Source organism: Pleurodeles waltl, chromosome 4_1, assembly GCF_031143425.1.
Source record: "Pleurodeles waltl isolate 20211129_DDA chromosome 4_1, aPleWal1.hap1.20221129, whole genome shotgun sequence".
In the NCBI taxonomy this organism is placed as follows: domain Eukaryota; kingdom Metazoa; phylum Chordata; class Amphibia; order Caudata; family Salamandridae; genus Pleurodeles; species Pleurodeles waltl.
The window spans coordinates 327,162,687-327,188,016 of NC_090442.1; the positions used below are offsets into that span (position 1 = coordinate 327,162,687).

Below are 25,330 nucleotides of genomic sequence, written 5' to 3' on the forward strand. Positions count from 1 at the left end.
GATACCAACTTCTTCGGTAAAACTGAGGGCACCATAATTTGTACTAGATTTCTATATTTTGATATTTTTGCAAATGAGGAAGCAAATTGCATTTGTGTTCATGTTAGCACTGTCACGTAGGTCTTAATTACTGAGCGAAGACAAAGCAATTCTAATCCCAACATTCCACTTTACTAAATTGATAATCTCTGATAAAATATGTTCATCTCTGTGTGTCCCAGTTCTGACTCGTATGTTAAAAAGTGTTAGGAACAAGTGCATTACAGAATTATTCACTTGAATGTGCAAATAATTCTTTATGATTATCATTTAACTGACAGTTTGGTGGGATTGTTCCTGAATATAAACGTACACAATAAAAAAAAACCCATACCAAAAAATTCCTCTCCACACTAATGGAGAATGAGAAAATGGACTGTATAAGATATATAATGTGCAGCAGATGGCTAGAAAGATGCTTGGCATTCGCTTTAATGACAGATGTTAGAACCAAACGACACCACCATAGGTTAATGGTAGGGTACATAGTTTTAGAGACTCCAGTGGATGTAATGCACTTAACTGTGCACTGCTGTGATGCCTAGTGTCATTTTAAAGCCAGGCTATCTTGCAGGCTGGTTTTTAAAATAAAACTATGCCCACTTTCGACTTTGGTATTAAAAGCACTTTCAAAGTTCAAATCTTCCTTTTCATTACATACAGATCACCCCTAAGGTCTGCTCTAGGTGCCCCAAGGGTAGGGTGCCTTGTTACAAAATGCAAGGACGGTACAAAACATGTTTTATATGCCCTGATGGGGAAATCAGTCAAAGTTGTTTTTCCCCACTGTAGTGCTGCTAATCCTATAGGTTAACATGGGCAGGCTTTATTAAACTTTAATAAAGTCTAACGTTTGATTGGAGTTAGGTAGCAACAAGATTCAAAGTATCAAAATAATAGTTACAATAAATCCAACAATTTACTAAGGGCAGATTTATTATAACTATTACAGGAAAGCAGTTTTATAATTTACTATCCTGAAGTTAACCATCAGCAACTCTGTAGTAGCCTTTTCAGACCGGCCAGCCTTTTTACAGCCTGAGCCAAGCTGCTCCCTGAGCAGGTGTGAAGAGGCCTGGGGCTGAAACAATACAACCATTTGGTGGGAGGAGATCTGTGTCCTAGTGGAAGCCAGGATAGGAAAGGGGCAGGGAAGATTAGCTGAACTTCAAAGGTAGAAGCACGGATGTCACAGAGCCCAGGCCAGCCCCCACTTCCTGGATCCTCAGTCAGATAGGAGCCCTCCTAATTACACTAGAAGAGGGTCTGGAACGGGATTGTAGGGAAATGTTAGCCACACCTTTGGGTTGGGTTAGCCAGACTTGAACTTCAAGGAGAGAATTTCTCCATTTTGATATTTGGAGAATAGAGCATTCTCGGTCAAAAATATGCCACACTTCAGAGGAAGTAGTCATAGCAGAGGGAGGCAACTTTACTTCTTTTGATTGGGGTGTACCTCCTCCTGCCAGCTGATGGAGTATAAATATGGCAGAGCTGCAGGAGCTCCTCAGAACACTTCCTGGAAAAAGAAGAGGAGGAGAAGGACTGCACTGCTGGACCCCTGGAGTGCACCACATAGGGCTTGAATTCAGAAGAACTGCACCTGCTCCACTCTCAAGGCTCCACCAAGAAAGAACTGTGCCTGCTTCAAAAAGAAAAAGGGTGGACTCCCTGAGCAGCAATAGGCAGATAAGTGCTGGAAGAAGTCACCTGCAAGGCCAAAGAGAGGATCGTCCGACCTGACCACTGGCACATGGATTTTTTTCTGGACTGTGCTGGTGCATTCTGGGCGATTGAGTCCTAACCCCGAAGATACACGATAAAGCCTCTGAACATCTTGCTGGTGCTGCTAGACATTTATCTCCCCAAAGGAACCAAGACCGAGCTGGCAGCCTCATCAGAACCAACATGAACTGATGCAAGACATCGTGAAGCCTCGCCAAACCCTTACTGCTCTGCTGCCAGCTTCCACAGAACTGCTGCAAGTCGACGCAAAGTCTTGCACAGTCTCGCCACACAGCTTCATTGGAACCAACACAGCATGACATAGCACAACGCAGGACCTCACATTGAAACCCTTGCAACTCCTCGGAACCAATGCTGGACAATGCAAAGCCTTGCAAAGCAACACTGCTCTGATCCTGAACCCAAGACATAAGGTACAATACTCAGCTGGCCTAAATTTGTCCTGTATCCGGCCTGCAGTCCCTCATGGGTGAACTAAAACTTTGGCTTTATCCAGTTTCAGTGTGACCAGATAGCTGTGAGGGGTGCTTTATTCTTTTGGTTTTAGACTGTACCTCTTTTAATTTAATCTTTGAAAATGTATGACTCCAGTTCTCATCATCTGATTTTTGTTGTTTTGGTGTCATTTTGAAGATAAAAATATGTTCTATTTCTATAAACTTGAGTTGGATTTTTATTGAGGGGTGTCATGTACGTATTTACTGTTTTGCTGATATTAAGTGAATTAAACTTACCTGTCTCCTAAGATAATTCTGACTGCTCATTGCCAAGCTACCAAGGGTTGAGCAAGGATTAATTTATTGAGACTTGACTGAATCTTATTAGTGACTGTGGTTGTATTACGAGCTGAAGGTAGACACCTCCAACTACTAAAAACTACTTTGCCAACATATTTTAGAAATCATAGTCAAGACAGGGACAATTATATTGTTCATTTGAATTCATTTGAGCTATACCCTGGCTGAGCCATTGGTGAGGAGAATGAGCATTTTGCCCTTTTGACCCAGGGAGGATAGAAAAGAAAATGATAACAGATCCTAGAAAAAATATGATTTATTGATGTAAAAGATATTTATTAGCTGCAACTAGTTGTGATGATGTGGTACGCACAGTGATAAAAATAGTGTGATAGTAATTAAAGACATTCAAAATTGAGAAACAAATCAGATGTGAGATTAGAAAATTGTCTCAAACTTTATTGAAGAGTAATGTTGAGCATGCCTCCCCTGCATCAAGAAGACCAGAAGTGGCGGACTCTTCTTCTCATACCTCACAACGAAGACCTGGAATGACTTCAGAACTTTCCCCTCCCTCATGGACAAATCAACCCAAAAAAACAGTGTTAACTACCTTATTTCAGTGAATTCTATCAAACAAAATGTCTTTGTCACACCCCTTACATTGCTATGAAAAGATTTATCACATGTAACCTTGTTCTCTGCTTCCAAGGTATACTTTTGTATTGTCAATATAGTGGCCATAATCTTGACCCTATTCTGTCCTATGAGTGTGCAGCCACTGGGTTGAAGGCATTAGATATATTTGGTTTGATTGTTAAAGTAATAGTAACCACTTTTTGTTGTATTCTTGACAAATACAGTTATATTACAGTTTGAATGTTTATTTAAGGTCACTTGATTACTGAAAGTTGTCTATTTGTGTACATGATGTTCCAGTCAGTGTAGATGGTGATCTTCTGTCAGGCACAAAATGAGAGCAACAGCCAGGGTTATGCCATACTTGAAACATTTAACCACAGGCACTGCTATGACACACTATGTCACATAGAATGGCTAAGAAGCTTGCAGAAGTCAAAGCTTACAGAAGTCGAAGCTTGCAGAAGTCTGAATGAGTGGTCATTTTCTTTCATCGCTATGACCAGCGGCCATCAATTAACAAGTTTCTAACCTTGTGTTCAAGATGTTTTGCCATAGGAAAATACATTTTTTATGTATGACTTACATCATGGGCAATGTTATCTAGAAGCATGCTCTACAGTTGTGCTGAAGACATTATTTTTCATTTTCCTAGATGTCAAATATGTAGAATCATTGACTGTTTTGCACAGATACATTTGTGGATGGAATAGAATAGACAGAAGGTAAATCCAACTAGAAAGAAGTAATGATTGTGAAGGGCAGGTTAAAAAAGGTTTAAACAAAATTAGAATAGTATATATTTGCACATGATTCAGTGAATATGAGATAGCCTAAACCTTTTACAGTTTGGAGCATGTGATGATTTGTCTCTAGGGTGGCAGAGTGAATATTTGTTTTGTAGGGCCCGGGGTTTCTGTAATAAGTTGTAAGCACTGTTTGTAAGTAGGCCCCCAAAAGAGCAGTGAAGCCTTCACAGGTGTGTTTTTCATACCTGAGGTGGGGGTAAACCCTGCAAGAGAGTGTGCCTTTTTTAAAAGCACTGTTGGTGAAGTGAGGCTGCAGTGTGGAAAATCATCTGCATAACTGTTTCTAGATCATTCAAGAGAGCTTCAATGCGCATAACTGTTGTATTCTGTTTTGACTATTTCATTGTGTTGCACCTTGGTATGTTGTAATTGTGTTTTTATTGTGCTTTGAGTATGCTTCTGTGCTCTGCTGTTTACTCTAGCTCCATTAACAACTGATGCTACATTTACAGCCAAATCAGATCATGTCTTAAAGCTCCCATGGCAAACAATATTTAACCTGTGGCTAAACTAGTGAAATAGCACTGGTCCTGAAGTTCAGCTGTTTAAGGCAGCAGTCTGCCCAACATTGTTGCATAGATATTCCTTTCTGTCAGCATATTTGTTCCTGAAATATACTTCCTGAGATGTCTTTCACTGAACTTCATTATGTGTACTTACCTAGTTAGAATGCTGCTGTTGTGCACTGACATGGTTTGATGAACACTCCGAGGATGTGACCCATAACAAGAAAACTGAAGAGGCCCACATTGTAGCATCCCCTTCAAGGGACCAGGACTTCAACATGGATGCTTAAAGGGTTCATTTTATTTGAGTGCCTGAATTGATGTCTTGTCTGGTACAGGCAAACTGCTCCGATTGGGAGGTACCCATTGTGTGTTGGTCCTCTGTTTATGTTTCCCTAGCTGTGTGTATGTGCATGTGTCCATTTTCTTGTCTCCCCTTCCTGTGTCTTTTCCCCACCCTGCAGAAAGTGGTGAGACAGATGCTCAGAGCTTGTCTCAAAGGGTCCCCCATTCCTTTCTTGCCTGACCTAGTTCTTCAGCACTGCATATGTGATGAACTGTAATACATTATAACAGATTATACATAGAGGTTCTTGGGGCAGATTGTATCATTATTTTATTGGGTGTTTTGAGAAGTACATATGTACAGTATCATTTCGAAGCAGGTTTGATATTATGCCACAGCCCTAATGAAGTTCCGGGAAAAGTATTTCAGGAACAAAACACATGTTGGCGGCAAGGAATTGTATGTGTCTGCGTATGGATAAAAAAGACAGGCTAGAGTAAACCAACAAAGATAACATTGAAGTTGTAAAGGACTCTCTCAATTTGTGGTGGAGTACAGATGGAGAAGTTTTCTTTAATGGTTTCACAAGATTTTGATTTTGAGCAGCCTAACCCCTTTCCTATACTTGCACTGAGTAACTTTCAAATAATTACTGTATGAAGCATATCTAATTTGACACCGTAAAAGTGGATGCTGTGGGTAATGCAACTGTTTACCTGGGATTTTTGGTTTGTTGCTATACCTATATTATTAGTTGATTCATTGATTGTGAACATTTTTGCCACAGGACACCTAATATTTACAATAATATCAAAAGATGCTAATTAGTGTGCTGCATTTGTGTTAGTCTGTGCAGGAGCAGTTAGTGAGATCTATTACATTACGTCTCTATTCTTCTGTTAACTACACTGACCTTAAAAAACTGAATACATAAGATACACTTAATTTTTTACACTATGGTTTATTAGATTTTAATAGGAATAGGATGAAAACTCAGAGAAAGCTCCCCATTATGCTAGTATTTGCTCATTCATTCCTGGGGAAAAATTGCTTTACTGCCATTTCTGTATAGTATTCTAGCTGGGGAGATCAGCCTTTTATGAATCCTCTTACTAGAAACAAGACAGCACTTTTCTAAATGTCTCAAGTACTCCAAGGGCCATATTATCCATAGTATGGCTGCATTTTAGCCCATGGACAAGTGGGATCCATAGTTTCTACTCTCAGCTTTATGTATTTTGATGCAATAAAATGTGCTGGCAAAGAATGTACGTTTCAGACTAACCAAGAAACTATGAAAAATTCACATCTCTCTGTCCATCCTTTTGGTGGATAGCCATAAAAGTCCCATGGGTACCTATTAGGCATCTAAAGATATTTGATTGTTGCTAGGTGATAACTGAAAAAGCTACATCGTTCCAATACATGTGCTCTACAAATACTGACTGATTGATTGATTGAGTTATATGTGTGAGATAAGTCCAGAATTAATTGACTGTGTTATTAGAAGTCATGTACCGAGGAGGAAGTAGTCCGTAAAATTTTCCTCAAGGTGTGGCCAGAAATATAACAAAAGAAATCAGGGTAAATTTGATATTATTAAGAAAAACACTAAGGGCCATATTTATACTTTTCGACACACAACTGCGCCAACGCAGTTGTGCGTCAAAATATTTAACGCCGGCTAACGCCATTCTGAAGCACCATGCGGGCGCCGTATTTATTCAATGACGTTAGCCGGCGGAGCTGCCTGGTGTGCGTGGAAAAAAATCACTTACACCAGGCAGCGCCGGCGTAGGGGAAAATTGAGCTTGGGCGTCAAAAAATGGGGCAAGTCAGGCTGAGGCAAAATATTCGCCTCAACCCGATTTGCGCCATTTTTTTTTACTCCCAACCCCCATTGAAATGACTCCTGTCTTAGCAAAGACAGGAGTCATGCCCCCTTGCCCAATGGCCATGCCCAGGGGACTTATGTCCCCTGGGCATGGTCATTGGGCATAGTGGCATGTAGGGGGGCACAAATCAGGCCCCCCTATGCCACAAAAAAAAAAAAATATATACTTACCAGCACTTACCTTAATGTCCCAGGGGTGGGTCCCTCCATCCTTGGGCGTCCTCCTGGGGTGGGCAAGGGTGGCAGGGGGTGTCCCTGGGGGCATGGGAGGGCACCTCTGGGCTCCTTCCGAGCCCACAGGTCCCTTAACGCCTGCCCTGACCAGGCGCTAAAAAATGACGCAAAAGCGGCTGGATGTCATCTTTTTTGACCCGCCCACTCCCGGGCGTCATTTTTGCCCGGGAGTATAAATACGGTGCACATGCCTCGGAGTCATTTTTTAGACGGGAACGCCTACCTTGCATATCATTAACGCAAGGAAGGTGTCCACGCTAAAAAATGACGCAAACTCCATGAACTTTGGCGCTAGATGCGTCTAACGCCAAAGTATAAATATGGAGTTCGTTTTGCGTCGAATTTGCGTCTGAAAAAACGACGCAAATCCAGTGCAAACAGAGTATAAATATGGCCCCAAATACAATATGAAATAATCACAAAGGGGATCTGCTTGAAAAAGATGAATTAAAAATGTTGGTATTTTGCTACCAAATTATTCACTATGAACACTATAAAAATTACAAAATAGTGTTTTACCTGGGAATGTCTGCTTCGACCGTTATGCATCCATAAAGAAACACTATGACTCCAACTACTGACGCTGGAATAAGAAGTCCTGTGTAAAGACCCAACCAAGCAAAATAGAGTCCTATTTTTTCTCCAAAATACTTTCTGAAAATGGAAAGGTAAAAAATAATTAGTTAAATTCAATAGGCTCAAAATGGAAAGATAAGATCACCTTGATAGGGGTTTGCATTGCATTTTTGATCATTCACATTAATTATAAGAAATAATTAATAGAGGAAAAAGAAATATGAGATACATTGTTTCCTTCTTTGTTTAACGTGTCCTTGTGTGCAAATCAAATTTACAATCTTAGGATGATAAAGATAGGTTTTCTTTCCCACTGAAAAGCTATTCTTTCTACCTCCATGCATTTTATGGGGCAGTCACACACACCCATTCAAAATGTCTGGTGGACAGGCCATTACCTTGGTAGGCTGGGAACAAGAAAGGGGTTTTCAAAACAGGATGGGCTACCATGACCAAATCATGCCCCTTGAATGCATGCTAGTCCCAGCTTCCTACAGAAGTGCTGGTTTGAACATGAACATTACTCTGATTTTGTTTTCCAGTCTAGACCTGTATGTGCACTGCATGCTTGTGAATCAATTAGCAATTTTGCAGTTGGCTCTAGGTCGAGAAATACAATGGCATCAACCAAGTTGGACTCAGATCCTCATTGCGAAGGGATCATGATCTATTCACAGGTAAGTGACAGAATATGGAGTACCAGTTCTTACTCAAAGGTGAAGAAGTGCACTTGTTCCACCCAGTCTCAAGCATCTTGAAAACTGGTGTGTGTCTTGTTCACAATACACATTCTTTGGATAGGGTTCCACCAACACATTTTAAAGAAAGGAGATTTTGCCTGGGGTATTAAGCACACCTAAATTGTGTTAATTAGCAGCCAGCAGTGTAAACTCCAGATGTCCACATCATGTTTGGGCTTTACTTTTTCCTTATGAGAGAAGGCAAATCACACTCAAATCACTCAAACTGTGTCACTAAGACAGCACTCTTGCACAAAGTGTTAAGTTTTGTAAAATGATGATGAATAGAGTAAAGGTAAAATGTTATGGTTCTTTATTCCATGAGCTGGTACATATCACCCGCACAGGAAAAAATACCCCAGCAATTGCCTTAATGCCTCCTTTGGGATTCCATTCTAGAATGGAATCTCAGTGGGCTGCAAGACATAAGGTTATGCTTTGGCTACACCAAAAACAATCAATTTGTAACTCTTTGTGCTTCATCAAAAATCAATGGCTTATATTCCAAAGTATTTTTAGATAAAAAGCCAAATACTAGACTCTCTTCACAGATCGTGATTCAGCTAATAACATGAGTTACAGGTCAATTATGATTATGCGTTAAGTGGGAAAACTCACACCTTAATTTTTTCCCCAGGACAGATATTCCCACTGAAAAGTAGGTGAGATTTATGTTGGAAAGTCCTTGGACTTATAACAAAATATGCAAAATCTATTGTGCAAACATATTTCAGTTGTTACATGGCATGGTTACAATGGAAGTTATTGCTTCAGGAGTATGTTTACATCAAAGGTTTTTACGTCATGACTTTGTAAATGAGATAGCAAGTACAATTGTAACACACATAAATACACACTTATACATTTATATCTGTACATATATCCATTTATTTCAACTATATTTAATTTACAACTCATAATTTATAATTGAACTGATTCTAAAGTTAATTTAAAAATAAGAAATGGCAAACAATTATGAAACAGTTAACAGTATTATTACTTTAATTACATTCAATTGTATTTTCTTTCATATATTTTTAAATTACTCATCCTTGACTCTTAAAATGTCCCTACTCCCCATTTATAAAACCTAGAAAAAAGATAATACTACCGCTGTACTGTAACCATACATTTACTTTTTTTTTTTTAAACGTACTACCCTCTGAATGCTTCTTCTCTCTGAACGTTAAAAACTATAATTTGTGCCCTTAAGTAACTATAACTCATGTACCCACTATCCACACTGTTGTTATCAATGTTGTAATTTCTGATTTTGCAATGAAGCCCTAGAACATAATGAGTGATGTCATATGGAAAGTAATTAGCAGGACATGGCGAGTGTGGGATTATAGTTACTTTACAACACAAGTTATAGACACTTGAGATAACTATAACTGGTGATGATTTTTAATGCTTTTGTTAGTTTAAAACATTATGTTTAACTGACATTTTCACTGGATTATGACACCTCTTTACCTTTGGTCTTTTCAGTGAATTTTTGAGTTTTTTTTTTTAAATGCAAAGTAAGGTATAATTACAATTCCCAACAACCACATCATTTTAACCTTTGTAAAGTATTTGTATTTTTGTTTAACATACAGTAAAATGCCCGTCTCTGTGTGGCATGAGGCTGGGCACAGGACCTGGCCTGTCTGGGGGCACAAAAAGCTAGTGTTAACCCCTTTGTGAATGTGCTGAGGTGGCCTTTGTGATGTTCAAGTGTAGTTGGTAACAACTCAGTTTCATCATTAAGTCATATATGGCCATCCTGCCAACACCTATCTTCCCAATGAAGTGCACACCCACTGTCTGGGAGCAATACACATAGAGCAGCTGCCAGCAACATCTATTCATGTGACCCAGGATACAGGAACCAAATGGTTGGGAGAAGAAAATTCCAACTTTCTAAGAATTGTGACGTAAAATTCAACTTTACCATTAAAGAGGGTTTTAAATTACACTTCTTGAGAGACCAAACTTGACAGTCCTATCTGCTCCCAATTGCTTTTCACTAACATGACAAATACAAGTTAAAAGTACATGTTCAAATTTTTAAATACGCTACACCCTGTCTTAAGGATGATTTAGGTACTGTATTTTGCCTGTTAGAAATGGCAGTTGAAAAATGCACACACAGGCTGCAATGACAGACCTGAGAAATTTTTAAAAGGGCTACTCAAGTGGGTGACACAATCAGTGCTGCAGACCTACTATTAGAGTTTAATATACAGGCCCTAGGTACAGGTAAAACCCCTTTATAAGGGACTTACAAGTAGATTAAATGTGTCAACTGGAGGTAAGCTAATTTTACAATGTTTAGAGGAGAGGGCACAAGCACTTTAGCACTGGTACGCACTTTGTCTGGGTCAGGAGTCATTCCCCCAACAAAGAATGTGTGCCCAAAGAATTTAAGTTTGGTCTTGTGAAACTCACACTTTGCTGCGTTTAGAGTGAGACCTGCATCAGCAATTAACTGGCACACTCGTGTAAGAGCCATATCATTTTCCTTATGGGTTGTCCAAATACAAGTATGTCATAGCTGTAATTAAAAGCATATGTGACAGGTTGAATTATGAAATGTACAATATGCTGATTTATTTCTGCAGCTAACGAGACTACAAAATGCAACCTTTGATATTTGAAAAAAAACAACTTGAGTCGATATACCTGCAGTACTCTTCCAACTTGAGATGATGGCATCCCTTGTTCAGGTCAAGATGGGAGACGACTTTGGCATCGTTCAGTTATATGGTCATGTCCACTATGTGTGGACCTGGATGTCTTTCTCTCTTGATTGCTTTGTTGGCCTGCGGTATGTCAACACAGACAGTGACTGCACCTCCACTGTCCTTTTTTGGCATTACAACTGTGGGCGAAACCCATGGCGTAGGACCAGTGGAGCACTTAATGGTGTCATGCTGAATTTCTAGTTCTTTACAATTTCTTGCAAGTGACAAGTGACTCTGCAGTGCCACTAGGCAGCAGAAGAATGTGCTCATTAATATGAAGTTGCACTTTCATTGTCTTGAGTCTTCCTAGGCAATGAAACAACAGAAACTGACTCACAGTTTCAGGTTGAGTGTTGAGGTTGTAATTGAGAGATATCAGTCCCATGTCAACAGCAGTGGCAAATCTAAATAGGCATGCACTGGACGAAGTTCCTTGAAGAATGTGAATAGCACTTGCACTGATATTGCTTTGAGTTGCATTGTTGCTATGAATAACCCTTGACTCTGCAACGGTTTAGAAACGTCCCATGTGTATTCCTTTGTGTTGGACTGGTTGAGGCATGGCACAGGAGAATGAGTATTGAACACCTCGACTGGCATAATGGTATTCAACAGACCACTGTCTATTATAAAGGCTATGGGACAACCATTGACCTTTATTGTAATCTTCGGGCAGTATCCAAATGAGTTCAGTTGTTTGGTTTGCCTTTGTCTTTTGTTGTTCCTTGCAAATAGCCAAACCGACATGCGCCTGTCATTCCTTGGTCAATACCATCTTCTTAATTGGTGCTTGATAATGACATTGAATAGCCTTTATAGGCTGAATAGGATGAGCTTGATGACAATCGACTTTGTCTGGTTTCTACTTGTTCTAAATTGAGCTGCTTTTTGGGCTTGTGAGTGTGATGAGAATGCTTCTGGGACCTTGTGGGGTCCATTTTCTCTTCTTGCTGTGACATATTTGGTTTCTATTTCACTTTGCAAACCGTTACAAGTGATTTTCTTTCACACAACCTTTGCACATCTGTCCTATGGCTGGACATTTACCTTCACGGGGAAATGGAAACCCACATTGGAAAAACAGCTTTTTCTTCTTCGAAGACATTGACTGGTACTTGGGGTTGCTTGTTATGACTAATACTGATTAATTTTTCACTGTTCCAGTATCCATATCAGCAGCCTGTGAAACTGTTCTTTCATCAGCTCTTCCAGCGATTAATATTTTCTCTAAACTGAGCATCTCTTTCAACATGTGTCTTCTGAAAAAGTCTGAAAGGCAGCCATCACTGAATTTGAGGCATATGGCTTCTTCATCATTCAATTCACTAAACTTACAATGTCTGATAAGCACATAAACTCTTTCAACAAATTCACCCATCGTTTTACTAGCTTGCTGTCTTGCTTGATTGAAAATTTACCTTTCATAGTCGACATTAGGCACTGGATTTAACTTGGTACCCAATGCTTCTTTGATCTGACTGTATGATATTACATCAGTCGGCAAGATTTTCTTCAGCACTTTTTTTACTCCATCACCAGCAAGGTTCTATAAAATACTTAATGATTTTCTTATCATCTACTTCTTATAGGGCATCCATGAAGTCATTGAACATTTCAATCCAAGTGGGTCACATGGCACCAATATTTAATTCTGGGTGGTGCTAAATGGTGGTGATTTCAGAAACAAAGCTGAATCATACTTTGCACTCTTTTTTCTACTACTATTTAGATCATATGATGTTCAGATGGCTGCTACTGTTCACCCGGACCAGTAACCTCTGCAAGCACTGACTGTGTGAGCGCACTTGGGTCATCATGCCGGATCTGAGGTCATAAATCATTGTCTTTTTTCTAGCAGTGGTAAAGTGCACAGAGTCCTAATGACAACAAAAACAAATTTCAGAAAACAGCAGGGGTGTAGGCAAATGGTCATTGGACCTGCAGTCCTCCACTCTAGTGGTTCTAATAAAAATGCCTGATCTCACACAGTAATCAAACCATGATATTCTGCCGACATCGCTCACTCTATGTACTAAACCCATTAGGAAGTAGAGTAGTCCACTGCCATCAGCTGAGGGCATGCTTGGTTCAGCCTACCTAGTCACACTTAAACTTCACTGAGTTTCTGGGAGTACAGCCCAGTTTTAATGCGTTTATGTTTTAAAATGTCACCCTCTTATTTTAGTTTACTGTTGGTTTACCAGGAGTCTTACCTGCAGGGGAGTCTGCTTTGTAGGATAGGAGTTGCTGGACTCCAGTTGGCTTTTCACTTTCTCCAATATTTTACACTGAGCTAGATTTCATACTCGTAAGTTTGCCACACCCCTGTTTGACAGACCATGCAGCAGGCTAGATAGCACGTCTGCGCATCAGCCTCTAGATTCACATTGGACATCGACATCACAGATGTGATTTCCTTGTATCTGACATGCCGTTGTGGCCATCTTGGGAGATGCCAAGTTCCTGTTTTCTTAAACTTTGCTGAGCTTTTTGGAGGACAGCCCAGTTTTCCCTGTCTTTATTTTTTAAAATATCACCTTTTTTTTTTTAGTTTACTGTTTGTTTACCAGTCGTCTTAACTGTTCGGGAGCCTGCTTAGTGAGGGATTGCTGGACCCCAGTTGAATTTTCATTTTCCGCCATATTTTGCACTGAGGTGGGCTTCAGCCTCGTAAGTTGGCCAAGGACATTTAGTGGGCTCGATAGTGTGTTTGTGCCGCTGGCGCACCAAAGGTGCACCAAAGGCAATCCCATCTGCGTCCGGAACCCTGGCTGCTCTACCATCCTAACCCACTCTGGGAATTAGTTGATGTCCATTGTAAAAAAAAGGTAAGCTTGCATCATGCCAGAATCTTAATTGTAACTTAAACATAAACTCAATCAGATGCCTAGAATGTCATTGTAGCTTTGACTTTAAGTCAACGCAATGCCCTAATATAAATTCTGTACATCAGCAGTCACACCCTTCCCCGACCAGGGCCAGACATTGGGGTGCTCTCTTGCTATGGAATACGAAGTCCCTAGGAAAACACAAATATGAATTTGCACAATTTATGGACAGCCACGCCCCAGACATTGTATGCCTTACGGAAACATGGTTGGATGAGACATCCGAGCCTGACTTTAAAACTGGCATCCCTGGCAGGTTTGAACTGTCTAGATTAGACAGGATTGGCAAATGGGAGCGGGTCGAATGGCGATAATTTATCGTAATCACCTAAAAGTCAGTTTCACTCCAGTTTTGCATCAAGGGAAAAAAGCTTTTGTCTTTAAATTCAATAAGAAAAGTATCATTTAACGGTATGCTGGCATACCACCGACCAGGTCCAAGGAACAATTTTGCTACAGCTGTGCAAATTTTCCTAGAATCATATGTGGAGTGTCAAAATGTTACCTTCTTGGGTGATTTTAACTTTCACTTAGACATGGAAGGAAATAATGAAACAGAATGTTTTCTTTATTGCTGTTGCAGTGTTAGCCTCACGCAAATAGTTAATGAATTTACCCATAAGGCTAATCATGCCCTGATTGGAACTTTACTAATAATCTTGCTCTAAGTCTTTTTTAAACTGGCTGACCCAGCTATAAAACCCTGCCCCACAGGCTCGGGGAAGGCTATGGCAATATTTCCTTGGTTCAAAATTGGCAAAACTGTGCTAGAGACTGCCTTAAGAAAAGATAGCCCTATGCTAGACACCAATCCTGAAATAACTGCTGATAACTTTTGACGTTGGATAAAGTCTGCAGTTACTCGACTAGCCCCCGAGAAAAATGTAAAAAGTCACAAAATGAGCCCATCCATTCCCTGGTATTTCTCGGAGTTAAAAAAATTGAAACAAATATGACTGGAACAAGAACGAAGATGGAGAAAGGATTATGGTATTGAAGAGAAATTTAAATATAAATCAGTCTGCAATGAGTGTACTGCTAAAAATTCAAACATCAGACTGTTCAAAACCATTACTACCCTCTTAAACATTGATCAAAATAAATCCTTCATTCCCACCCAAATTTTTTGTGATAAATTGGCAGATTTTTTACAGTCAAAGGTCAATAATGTTTATGAGGAATTTGGGGCCTGTCAAATTACAAATGCCCCAGATGGCTCTTCCAGCTCATCGCCTGCGGGATCTCATGATAATAGCAGTGCAGCTGATGGCCCTAGTAGTGTACTCAATTTTTAGCACCTAACAGAGAATATAGTTATAAGACTGCTAGAATCTAGAGGACATGACCAAGATGGCGACCGGAGTGGCAGCATAATTCGCAGCTCTGCTACCGGCCAGTAAAATCTCCTGTTTCCAGGCGATCTCCGGACTTCTCTGGCAGATCACCACATGCCCTGCTGCCCCATGAGCACCCCGCAGAACTCGGGCCCTCAATGAGGGGGAGCTGTACTGGGAATAGAGATGATGCCTCTCCCGCGGCATACTGAACACCAAGGCCGGGTGGCCTATTGCGGAGACGAGCGCAGCCCCCGGTAAGTGTATCTGTTGTCACCGCTGGGGTGCGGGCGCCATCCCGCTTGGGAGCATCGTTCTTCAGCACTCGGGGGTAACATACCCCGGCGCTGGTGACTGCTTGGGGGACACGAATGCTCGTGGTCGTGCGAGCCGGAGCTTCGCAGTTGTGGTGCGAACCATCGGTGGCATTCATTGAGCCGCGACCTGAGCGGCCTACGCATTCCGTGCTCCGAGGCTGGAATTTAACATCCAGCGTGAGATAAGAGGCCGTCTACCAGACTCGGGATCAAGGCACACAGTGACGGCCTGAAGCCTGGAGGCACACCCTGAGGACTTGAGATGTGTTGACTGCACCCTGGCGCCACTGCTAGCGGGCCTACATCGTCAGCCCAATCAACCCTACCTCGCAGGGTCCCACACTTTGCACTGACCAGGGGTTCGCCCTGGTTGGGTTCCTCAACATGTGGAGAGTCAATAGCGAGATGTTTGGAGTCAACTACCCAGCACCCCCTTTGACAGTGAAGACCATCATGATTTTAGGTGTTGTTCGTGCTGTGGCCTGGTGAGCACCGCCCAACCCAGATCTTTACCGTGCTGAGAGCTGTGGGCAGTGTGCTGCCCAATATAGCGGTGCTCACACCACAAAGGGGTGGAGGCCAACTGGTGTTCCAAGGTCACCTGGTGGGATGCCTGCTACCTCTCTCTTGATGGCCACCACCGGCGCCAGCCTAATTGGCGTGGGATTGGGTGGGCAGACCTCCCCAGGGGCTTCCCCAAAGCTTGAGAGGCCCAATGGGCAAACCAAAGACTACTAGAACACCCACTGTGAACATGGATGCGGCTGATACCCCAGCTAAGGGGCAGGATACGACCTCCCAGGGGCTACGACAAATTGAAGTTACCCTACATAATCACACTTCGCAAATCGAAAGGGTGCTGCAGGCCAAAATGGACACAAAGACCACCCTGGAGACAAAGATTGATGCCGTAACACTAGATGTCAACCTACTCTGAACCGACCACCGGGCTTTGGCTGAGAGAGTTACGGATGCGGAGAGAGATGTGGCTGAGCTAACCCCCACCGTGAGGGCACTGCAGGAGAAGATGCTTCACTTGACTACAGAGGTGGACTGGTTGCGACGCAGGGCGGAGGATGCAGAGGCAAGATCATGACGGAATAACATCCGATTGGTGGGGTATCCAGAGAGGGCATAGGGTACCAACGCTGAATTGTTCGTAGAAAAGTGGCTCACAGACACAGTCCTGCAGGATAGAGTGCCAAAGTTCTTCTCAGTGGAACGTGTCCATAGGGATCCAGGCAGACCCCGCCTCGTGGAGCGTATCCCCATCCATTGATAGCCTAATTACTCAATTACCGGGACAGAAATCTAGTTCTACAGTTGTTTCGTAAAGAGGGCCCACTGAAGTTTGAAAATGCATTGATAACTGCGTACCCGGACTTCACTGCTGAAGTTCAAAAGAAACGTAGCTCCTTCTACCAGGTGAAGCAGCGCCTCCGCGAACATAACATTAAATATGCCCTTCTGTTCCCTGCGAAACTACGTGTTCAGGATGGCCCTAAAGCACACATATTTGCCTCTCTGGAAGATGCATGGACCTGGCTCCACGCCAAGGGTCTCACCCAACCCAAGCAGCTGGAAGACACAGGAGAGAGATGGTCCCCTCCCAAGGGGAAATGTAAGTGACAGACTCATTCAGGGACTAAACACACCCCAGCACAGGCGGTAGAGGAGCGCTCTCGTCTGCTGCAGGAGACCACACAGTTTGTTGTCTAACTCCTTCTTGGCATTATGTGACCTTGTGGACGCTGAAGCTGATCATGAGGATCGCTCTGAATCTGGGGACTGACCCCGGGGGGCGCTGCTCACTCCACGCTCTGCAGATGATATCTGATCTAAACTCTCTGGGGGTCATTCTGACCCCGGCCGGCGGCGGAAGCCGCCGGCCTGGCTGAAACCGCCAGAATACCGCTGCGCGGTCAAAAGACCGCCGTGGTTATTCTGGGTTTCCCGCTGGGCTGGCGGGCGACCGCCAGAAGGCCGCCCGCCAGCCCAGCGGGAAACACCCTTCCATGAGGATGCCGGCTCCGAATGGAGCCGGCGGAGTGGAAGGGGTGCGACGGGTGCAGTTGCACCCGTCGCGATTTTCAGTGTCTGCATGGCAGACACTGAAAATCTTTGTGGGGCCCTGTTACGGGGGCCCCTGCAGTGCCCATGCCATTTGCCATTGGCATGGGCACTGCAGGGGCCCCCAGGGGCCCCATGACACCCCTTACCGCCATCCTGCTCCTGGCGGCCAAAACCGCCAGGAACAGGATGGCGGTATGGGGGTCGGAATCCCCATGGCGGCGCAGCTTGGATTCCCCAGGGCAGCGGGAAACCGGCGGTACACCGCCGGTTTTCCGTTTCTGACCGCGGCTGTACCGCCGCAGTCAGAATGCCCATGGGAGCACCGCCAGCCTGTTGGCGGTGCTCCCGCGGTCGTTGGCCCTGGCGGATTTTACCACCAGGGTCAGAATGACCCCCTCTATGTTTACGGAGACCCTGCTGTGACAGTGCCCTCTGTTTTCTCCACGGCTGGGCGTGGAGTACCCCACCGGACCGGCCTCTGGGCGGAGCCAGATCTGTGACCTATCTCTGGGTTCTTTTTGATGGAGTGGAGAGCAGCGGGGCCTGAGATGTTATTCGGTTGGCTGGGAGCGTGGACCCCGCAGTCTGGCTCTCATCCCCCGTGCCCTATTCCATATTTATTGACTTATATTGTTGTTTTTCTGTTACTCTTCCATGGGGCTTTCCCTCTATATTCCCATGGGATCGATTTGTTATTGCCACACACCATATCCAGTATGATGGGCTTGGGGCGCGTTCGTGGCTCTAGGGTGCGGTGGCGCCCGTGGTGGGAGCGTAGTCAGTTTTTGTTGGGAAGGAGGTGGGTCAGGTTTTTTGACCTCCCCCATTGTCTTATATCACTATATAACCATGACTACACAGACACAGGTACGCACGCCGCAGTATAACGTGGTCACATGGAACGTAAGGGGCATAGCTACTCCGCGAAGGCGACAGCACATACACGCATATCTGTGACGTCACCTAGTGCATATTGCTATGCTGCAGGAAACATACTTGTCAGAGACCACCCTAGAGAGAACACGCGCTTGCTAGAAGGGTCAAATATTTGGCACTACCTCCTCATCATTTGCCCGGGGTGTGGCAATTTGGATTTCCCCTGGGCTACCCTACGTTGTCGCCCAAACACAAATAGACCCTGATGGTCATTATGTGGTGTCTGAGGGCTGTCCAGATGGAACACCACTGTCCCTTGTGGCACTATATAATCCCAACACCAATCCAAAAAGTTTTCTGCATACAATGACTGCTGGGCTACACCGCGATCCTGCTGGAGAAAGCATTTGGGGTGGCAATTTTAATTGTGTTTTAGATGTCCATTCTGACAGGTCCTTCCCCCCACTGCTGACTGCTCCGAGCAGCCAGATCTTGCATGAGCTTGAGGCCTGGAAGGTGAAGAATGGCCTGTATGATGTTTGGCGGTTGGGGCATCCGACAGAGCGTGAATACTCATTTTACTCCCCTGTTCATGACCTACACACCAGGATAGATTTGATCCTTGCTCCACCCACAGTGGTGCATAGGGTTAATTCCTTTGATTACTTGGCTTGAACTGCGTCAGATCACTGCCCGTTGCATGTGATTTTAGACTGGGGCTGCCCGAGCACACGGATTCCTACGTGCGCTTACAGGTGGAGGCCGACCCCTCCTTCTGTGTGGAACTTGCCCAAATCTTATCCACTTACTTTTTACACAGTAACAACACGACAAAACATCGCGCAACAGAGTGGGATGCCCATAAGGTGGTAATACGGGGTCACTGGATGGCCGCTTCTGTGGGGGTCTGAGTTGTCCTGGTTATTGAGCTGACTGAACTGGAGTCCTAGTTGCGAGTAGTGGAGATTGCGGTGGCTAGCGGCGAGGTGCCAAAGCTCCTTGAGGGCCAGTCACAGAGAGTCTGATGCTAGATTGGGCAAACATGACCATAGGCATTACATGACACAACAGTACGCAGGTGATATAGATTGGGCCGCCTGTTGGCTTGGCTTGTGCGACAGAACCCTCACTCCTCACCCATAGGGGCAATCCAACTGGACTCAGGAGAGATAGTCAATACACAAGTGGTGATTAACTAAGCCTTTTATACCTACTATCAGAAATTATACGCATCCTATCCTCCTCCTTCGGCGGAGCAAGTGGTTGGCTTTTTGAGTTCTACCCCCCTGCGGTGCCTGCAACCTGAGCAGGCGGATGCACTGGATGGCCCCATCTGCTTGGAAGAGATACATCTTGCACTGTTCCAAATGGCCCAAAACAAGGCGCCTGGCTCGGATGGCCTCCCGGTGGAATACTTTGCATCTCAGGTGAAACACCTTTTACAGCACATGCTCCAGGTGTTCAATGAAGCACATGACCGGGTGAAACTACCAGATTCGATGTGCGAGGCCTCATAGTGGTACTCCCAAAGCCTGTTTGCGATCCTCTTGATGTTAAATCATATCACCCTCTCTCTCTGCTGAACAGGGATTGTAAAGTGCTGTGGAAAATATCAGCCAATAGGCTCTTTCCATTTATTCCACAACTGATTCATGAGGATCAGTCAGGCTTTATACTAGGCCAGTGGTCTTCAAACTTTTTAATGCCGCACCCCCCCAGTTGAAAAATAAAAATCATTGGGCCCCCCCTCAGAATTTTTCACAATTATTTTAGAAAGATGGCAATGTTTAAATAGGTCTAAACCTATTTAAACATTGCAGTTAAGTACTGTTACCTTTTTACAACTGCAATAACATGCTTCTGCTTAAACCAAAGGCATGTTATCTGTATAATAATTATTTTGGCCAGAGTTTGGCGCCCCCCCTGGGATCACTTGAGGCCCCCCAAGGGGGGCACGCCCCCCAGTTTGAAGACCTCTGTACTAGGCAGAAACACTTTCCTGAACATCAGGAGACTGCTCTGTATATTACACAATAATACCTCAGAGTCTTACCGTCGTGCAGTGGCCATGTCGTTAGACATCGTGAAGGCATTTGACATGCTGAGCTGGGACTTCCTCATTAAATCGCTTGGCGCAATGGGATTTGGCACGGGATATATAGCCTGGATTATGACATTAGTCAAGACAGGGCAAGTTATCTCAGACTCCTTCCTCCTACACAGGGGCACCAGGCAGGGATGCCCGCTGTCTCCCCTGCTGTTTGCCATAGCTATGTAACCATTGGCCGCCAAGTTATGCACACACCATGACAGTGGGGCATCCCGGAGATAGACACACACCATATTATCTCCCTGTACACAGATGATGCCTTAGTGTACCTGCGCGACCACGCGGTTTCTATGCCGGAGGTGATGGAAACACTTGATACCTTTGCAGACATCTCTGGCTTAAGTGTCTATTGGTCCAAATCCTGTATTTTTCCCTTGACTCCTGTCCCACTGGAGCTCCAATCGGAACTACCAAACCACCATCTGCCATGGTGCCACACCACTTTTAAGTATCTGGGCATACAGGTGTATCACTCTATGGAAGACATCTGGGATGGTAACATAGACAGAGTACTTTGCTCCATACAGGGCTCATTGCCCTTTTGGGGGGCTCTTCCCCTATCGCCCCTGGGCAGAATCGCCATCGCCAAAATGCTCATTCTTCCTCGGTTCCTATATTATTTTGCAGCTCTCCCAATTGTCTTACCTCGCTCATTCTTAAAGTCCCTACAGACAATAGTGACATGGGGAAAAGACAGACTTCGTGTAGCATTGACCACGACACAGTACCCACAGGTGGAAGGGGGCCAGGGCATGCCCCGCTTTGAATTATATTATGCGCCCGCCCAGCTGCAGTGGCCGGTCGCTTGGTCGGGGGAGGTGCCACACAGCAGAGAGTGCAGTGTTGCTAGACACGCTTACACTATTGCCAATGCTGGCTTGGTTATTGGATAAGTCCTGCCCTCACCACGTGGATGCATCATATTGGATGCTGCCAAGACATGTTGGCTGTGTTATGTTCATGGTAAGGGCCCTAATGTACCGTATTCTCCTTTGATTGCTCTGTCACACCTACCTGGGGCCCAAGCCCTGTTGGCACATCACAACATGGTCCCATGGCGTGAGTCGGGCCTCAAGAACGTTGGTGAGTTGTACTCAGACACTACACTGCTGACCTTCGGTGAATTGATGGAGAATACGGGGATACAAACCGGTGCCTTCTTTTCATATTGCTCAATACGGCACTTACTGAGTACCACATGCAGTCCGGGTGACGATGTACCCCCGACATCACAGATCTTTACATTGATCCTCTCTATTGGTGGTACAAGGGGAGCGATATCACGATTATATTCTATGTTATTGTCGGGGTTTGCCCAGATCTAGAACGTGCGAGATCCCATTAGGATGTAGTACTCTCTGGCCCCTTATATGGGCAGCGGCACTCTCCACTGTCAAAAATGTTTCTCGGAACCCTAGACTCCACTACACCCAATTAATTATATACATCACTGCTATTTATCCACCTCCCGCGTAAAACGCATGTTCCCTGCGTCAGATCCATCATGTCCCCGTTGCGCAAAGCCATTAGCGGATTTCTATCACATGGTGTGGCAGTGCCCCCCGCTGGCCATAGCTTGGCAACGCATCACTGACATAGTGTCTGACATTACTGACCATGTCTTAAAGATGGAACCTGTGTCCTGCCTGCTCGGTCTGCCCCGCAGCACCAGGGGGGACAAACAATGACATCACTTCATAGACCTGGCCATCACAGTGTTTAAGCGTTTGATAGCGACCCATTGGAAGGCCCCACATGTCCCAGGATATGCCAGATGGCTGTGTGATCTGCTGCAGTGGTCTTTTCGGAGGCTCAAACTTTACGTCGGCTACAGTATAGAGGGTTGGCACAGGGAGGATTTGAAATCTGGGATGCCTTTATTGTCAACATTGAAGCTAAGGACGACATACACCCACCTTAGACCCCCCGTACACATCGCTACACTGGACAGGCACATGTACCCCCTGCTCTTGGGTCTCCCGCGCCCTGTTGCCGTAGATTTCTTGGTTCCCTTGGAGTAGGCTGCTGTGCTGCCGCGGCGCCCACCTGTGTGTTGTGAACTGACTAGGAATGTCCCTTTTCCGCCCCAGCCAAATCGCCCTCTAGATATTATTGCCCAGCACCGCTGGACAGGCAAAATTGGTCGCTGTCATGCGCTCCGACGATATGAGACTATGCCCCCCTGGATTGGGGACTGGCGTTCCACCCTCGCATAAAACATTGTATCATTAATTCTTATTATGTGGCACAGTTAAATGTTGTTGTTTCACTAGTATTCCTATGTGATTGCTATAACTCATGTCTCTGTGACTGTGTAATTGGCCTTCTACTTTATGTGAGCACCTGCTCCGAGAGTCCTTATTATTACTAATAAAGAGATTTGGGAAAAAAAGACTGCTAGAATCTACCTTCCCCTTCAGACCCTTGTCCACCTTATGTGCTGCGCATGGTCTCTGACATCATTGCGGTTCACTTACCAAAACTTTCAAACAACTTACTGTTAGCAGGAAAATTGCCAACTGATTGGAAAAAAGCATCTGCCCTTCCCATATTAAAAAAAAGGTTTTTGGACCCTTCTGCCATCAAGCCCACCTCGTGTTTACTGCTCCCCGCAAAAATATTGGAAAAAGCCTTACATTATTAAGTTCTTAAGGCTTATTTAAACTCCAACAACATTCTGGATCCTTCCTAGCATGGTTTTAGGCCAAAACAATGTACATGATCTCCCTTAGTTTGTGCAACTGAGGCGATCAGACATGTTGTGGATGGGGGAGGAAGTGCTGCTCTGATCTTATCGGACCTCTCTGTCCTGTTTGATATAGTAAACCATTCTGTGGTTATCAACCGGTTGGAGAGCATTGAAATAGAAGGCGCAGCTCTTGGCATTCTCAGCATCTTCTTATCTAACAGGTAAACGGTAAAGACTGGGGGCTACAAGTCTAACTCATTTATTATCCCATGTGGGGTGCGCCAGGGATATTCTTTATCCCCTACTCTTTTTAATATCTATGTTACTCCTGTGATGAAACTCATTCAATCATACGGTTTTTCAATAATATCTTATGCAGAGGATACACAAATAGTTGTATCAATTTCTTCTGATGTCGGTGCTCTTGCAAAAAAATTCAACAGCTATTTGCGTTGGTTCAGTTCATAAAGTTTATTCAGCTTATTCATAATAGCCATCAAAGAACATAAAAACATTCAAATCATTGTAAGCATCAAGAAGTCAAAATACTCATAAGAGTAGATTTTCAAACAGTCATAAGAGAATAACTCATCATGGTTGTATGCTCCATATAAAAATCTAAGCATGGAGACCAACTTACACTTAATACCTTTCCTCACGTAGTTGGCCTTTAACATATAAAGTGCAACATTGTGACACAATAAAGGGTCATTTAGGACAAGTAAAAACTTCAGAGCAACTTGGTGAGATCTGATATTCTGAGCAACAAGGAACGGTTTACGATAAAGCACCTATAACACAGATAAAAGTTACAAAACAACAAAAAGTGCAGTGTGCTTTGTTTACTAAAACCATCACACGTGCCTGGAGCCGTATCCGGTGGACAGGACTTCATCTTAAGAAATGGCACTAAATGATGCACAATACCAAGTCTAAGTCTTGTCAAGACAAAACAGTGCTGAATATTGGTGACAAAAGATAGATAGCTTTTACAACCATCATCGGGGATAAGAGACATAAACAATAACTGTTGATTTCATCATTTCTATAGCCCTTCTCCAATCCATCCTATACTGCAGAAAGGATTCTTTAATAGTTTTCAAAGTAAGAGATACCGCTTGTAAGGGGTCTGATCGTACTGATACTTTGAACAAATAATTAATAGAGGAATCAATATAAGCTAACCAAGGGACCATTAGAGCACTGTCCAATTTAAAGCAATATTGTATAATCAATTTAGTGAAATTGTTTCCTCATTTGCCCAAATATTGAAACATATTAGCAAAGGTCTTAACAGGAGCTCATTTTCCAAAAACTGTAGTCCTACCTCCTGATGTATAATCTAGGTTGATGCTGAGGTGAGTAGGCAGAGTAAGCATTTTAAAAAGCTATTTTTGTCTGCTTGCAAGGATGTGCTTACCGTGTGACCCCCAAGTCCAGCCCCATAAGCAGCCAGTGCCACAACTCTTGCCTTGTATACTTCCACCATATCTCTGGTGGGGTGACTACCTAATTTACTTGAACATCTAAACATCCCATGTGAGTTTTTACACATTTTGGCTTTAACAGTTGCAATCTGGTGTGCCCAGGACCCCTTGCATGTAAATATGACCCCCAAATAGCAGAAAGAATTTACATTCACAATTGGGTGTTGTGAAAAAAAGGTTCTACACTCCTTTAATTTATGGCCACAGTTCATTGTGAAGGTTTTTGATTTGGTAATCACATTTCCCTTGGAGGTCATAAACTCCTCAAAAGCACTCATCAATTTCTGAAAGCCTAACAGGGTCCTAGATAGAAGGGCTGTGTTGTCAGCGTATAACACAGGTGTAGAGCGTCCTGTAACACTAGGAGCGTCTGCCTGAAGTGATTGTAAAAAATTATGAACCCCGTTAATGAATAATGAGAATAATTGGGGGGGCTAGGACACAACCTTGTTGAATGCTCCGCCCAACTTTAAAGGGGTGTGTACACTCACCCAGGGGGCCAAAATAGATTTTGCATGATAACTTTTCATAGAGATGAGCCAAAAAACAATTTCCCTTGGGCACCTAGATTAGAATAGCATGGTCAATAAGATCAAAAGCCCCTTTTTTTTTTTTTTAGCT

General features: G+C 43.8%; 1 protein-coding gene across 2 annotated transcripts in view; it reads right to left on the reverse strand.

Moving 5' to 3' along the window:
* ANO2 (anoctamin 2) overlaps positions 1–25,330 on the reverse strand; it is a 1,564,866-nt gene that overhangs the window by 704,607 nt on the left and 834,929 nt on the right. For both annotated transcript variants that reach the window (XM_069228438.1, XM_069228439.1), the window contains one exon: positions 7,410–7,544. In XM_069228438.1, coding sequence (XP_069084539.1) covers positions 7,410–7,544 — 135 coding nt within the window. The remainder of the gene's footprint in view (positions 1–7,409; positions 7,545–25,330) is intronic.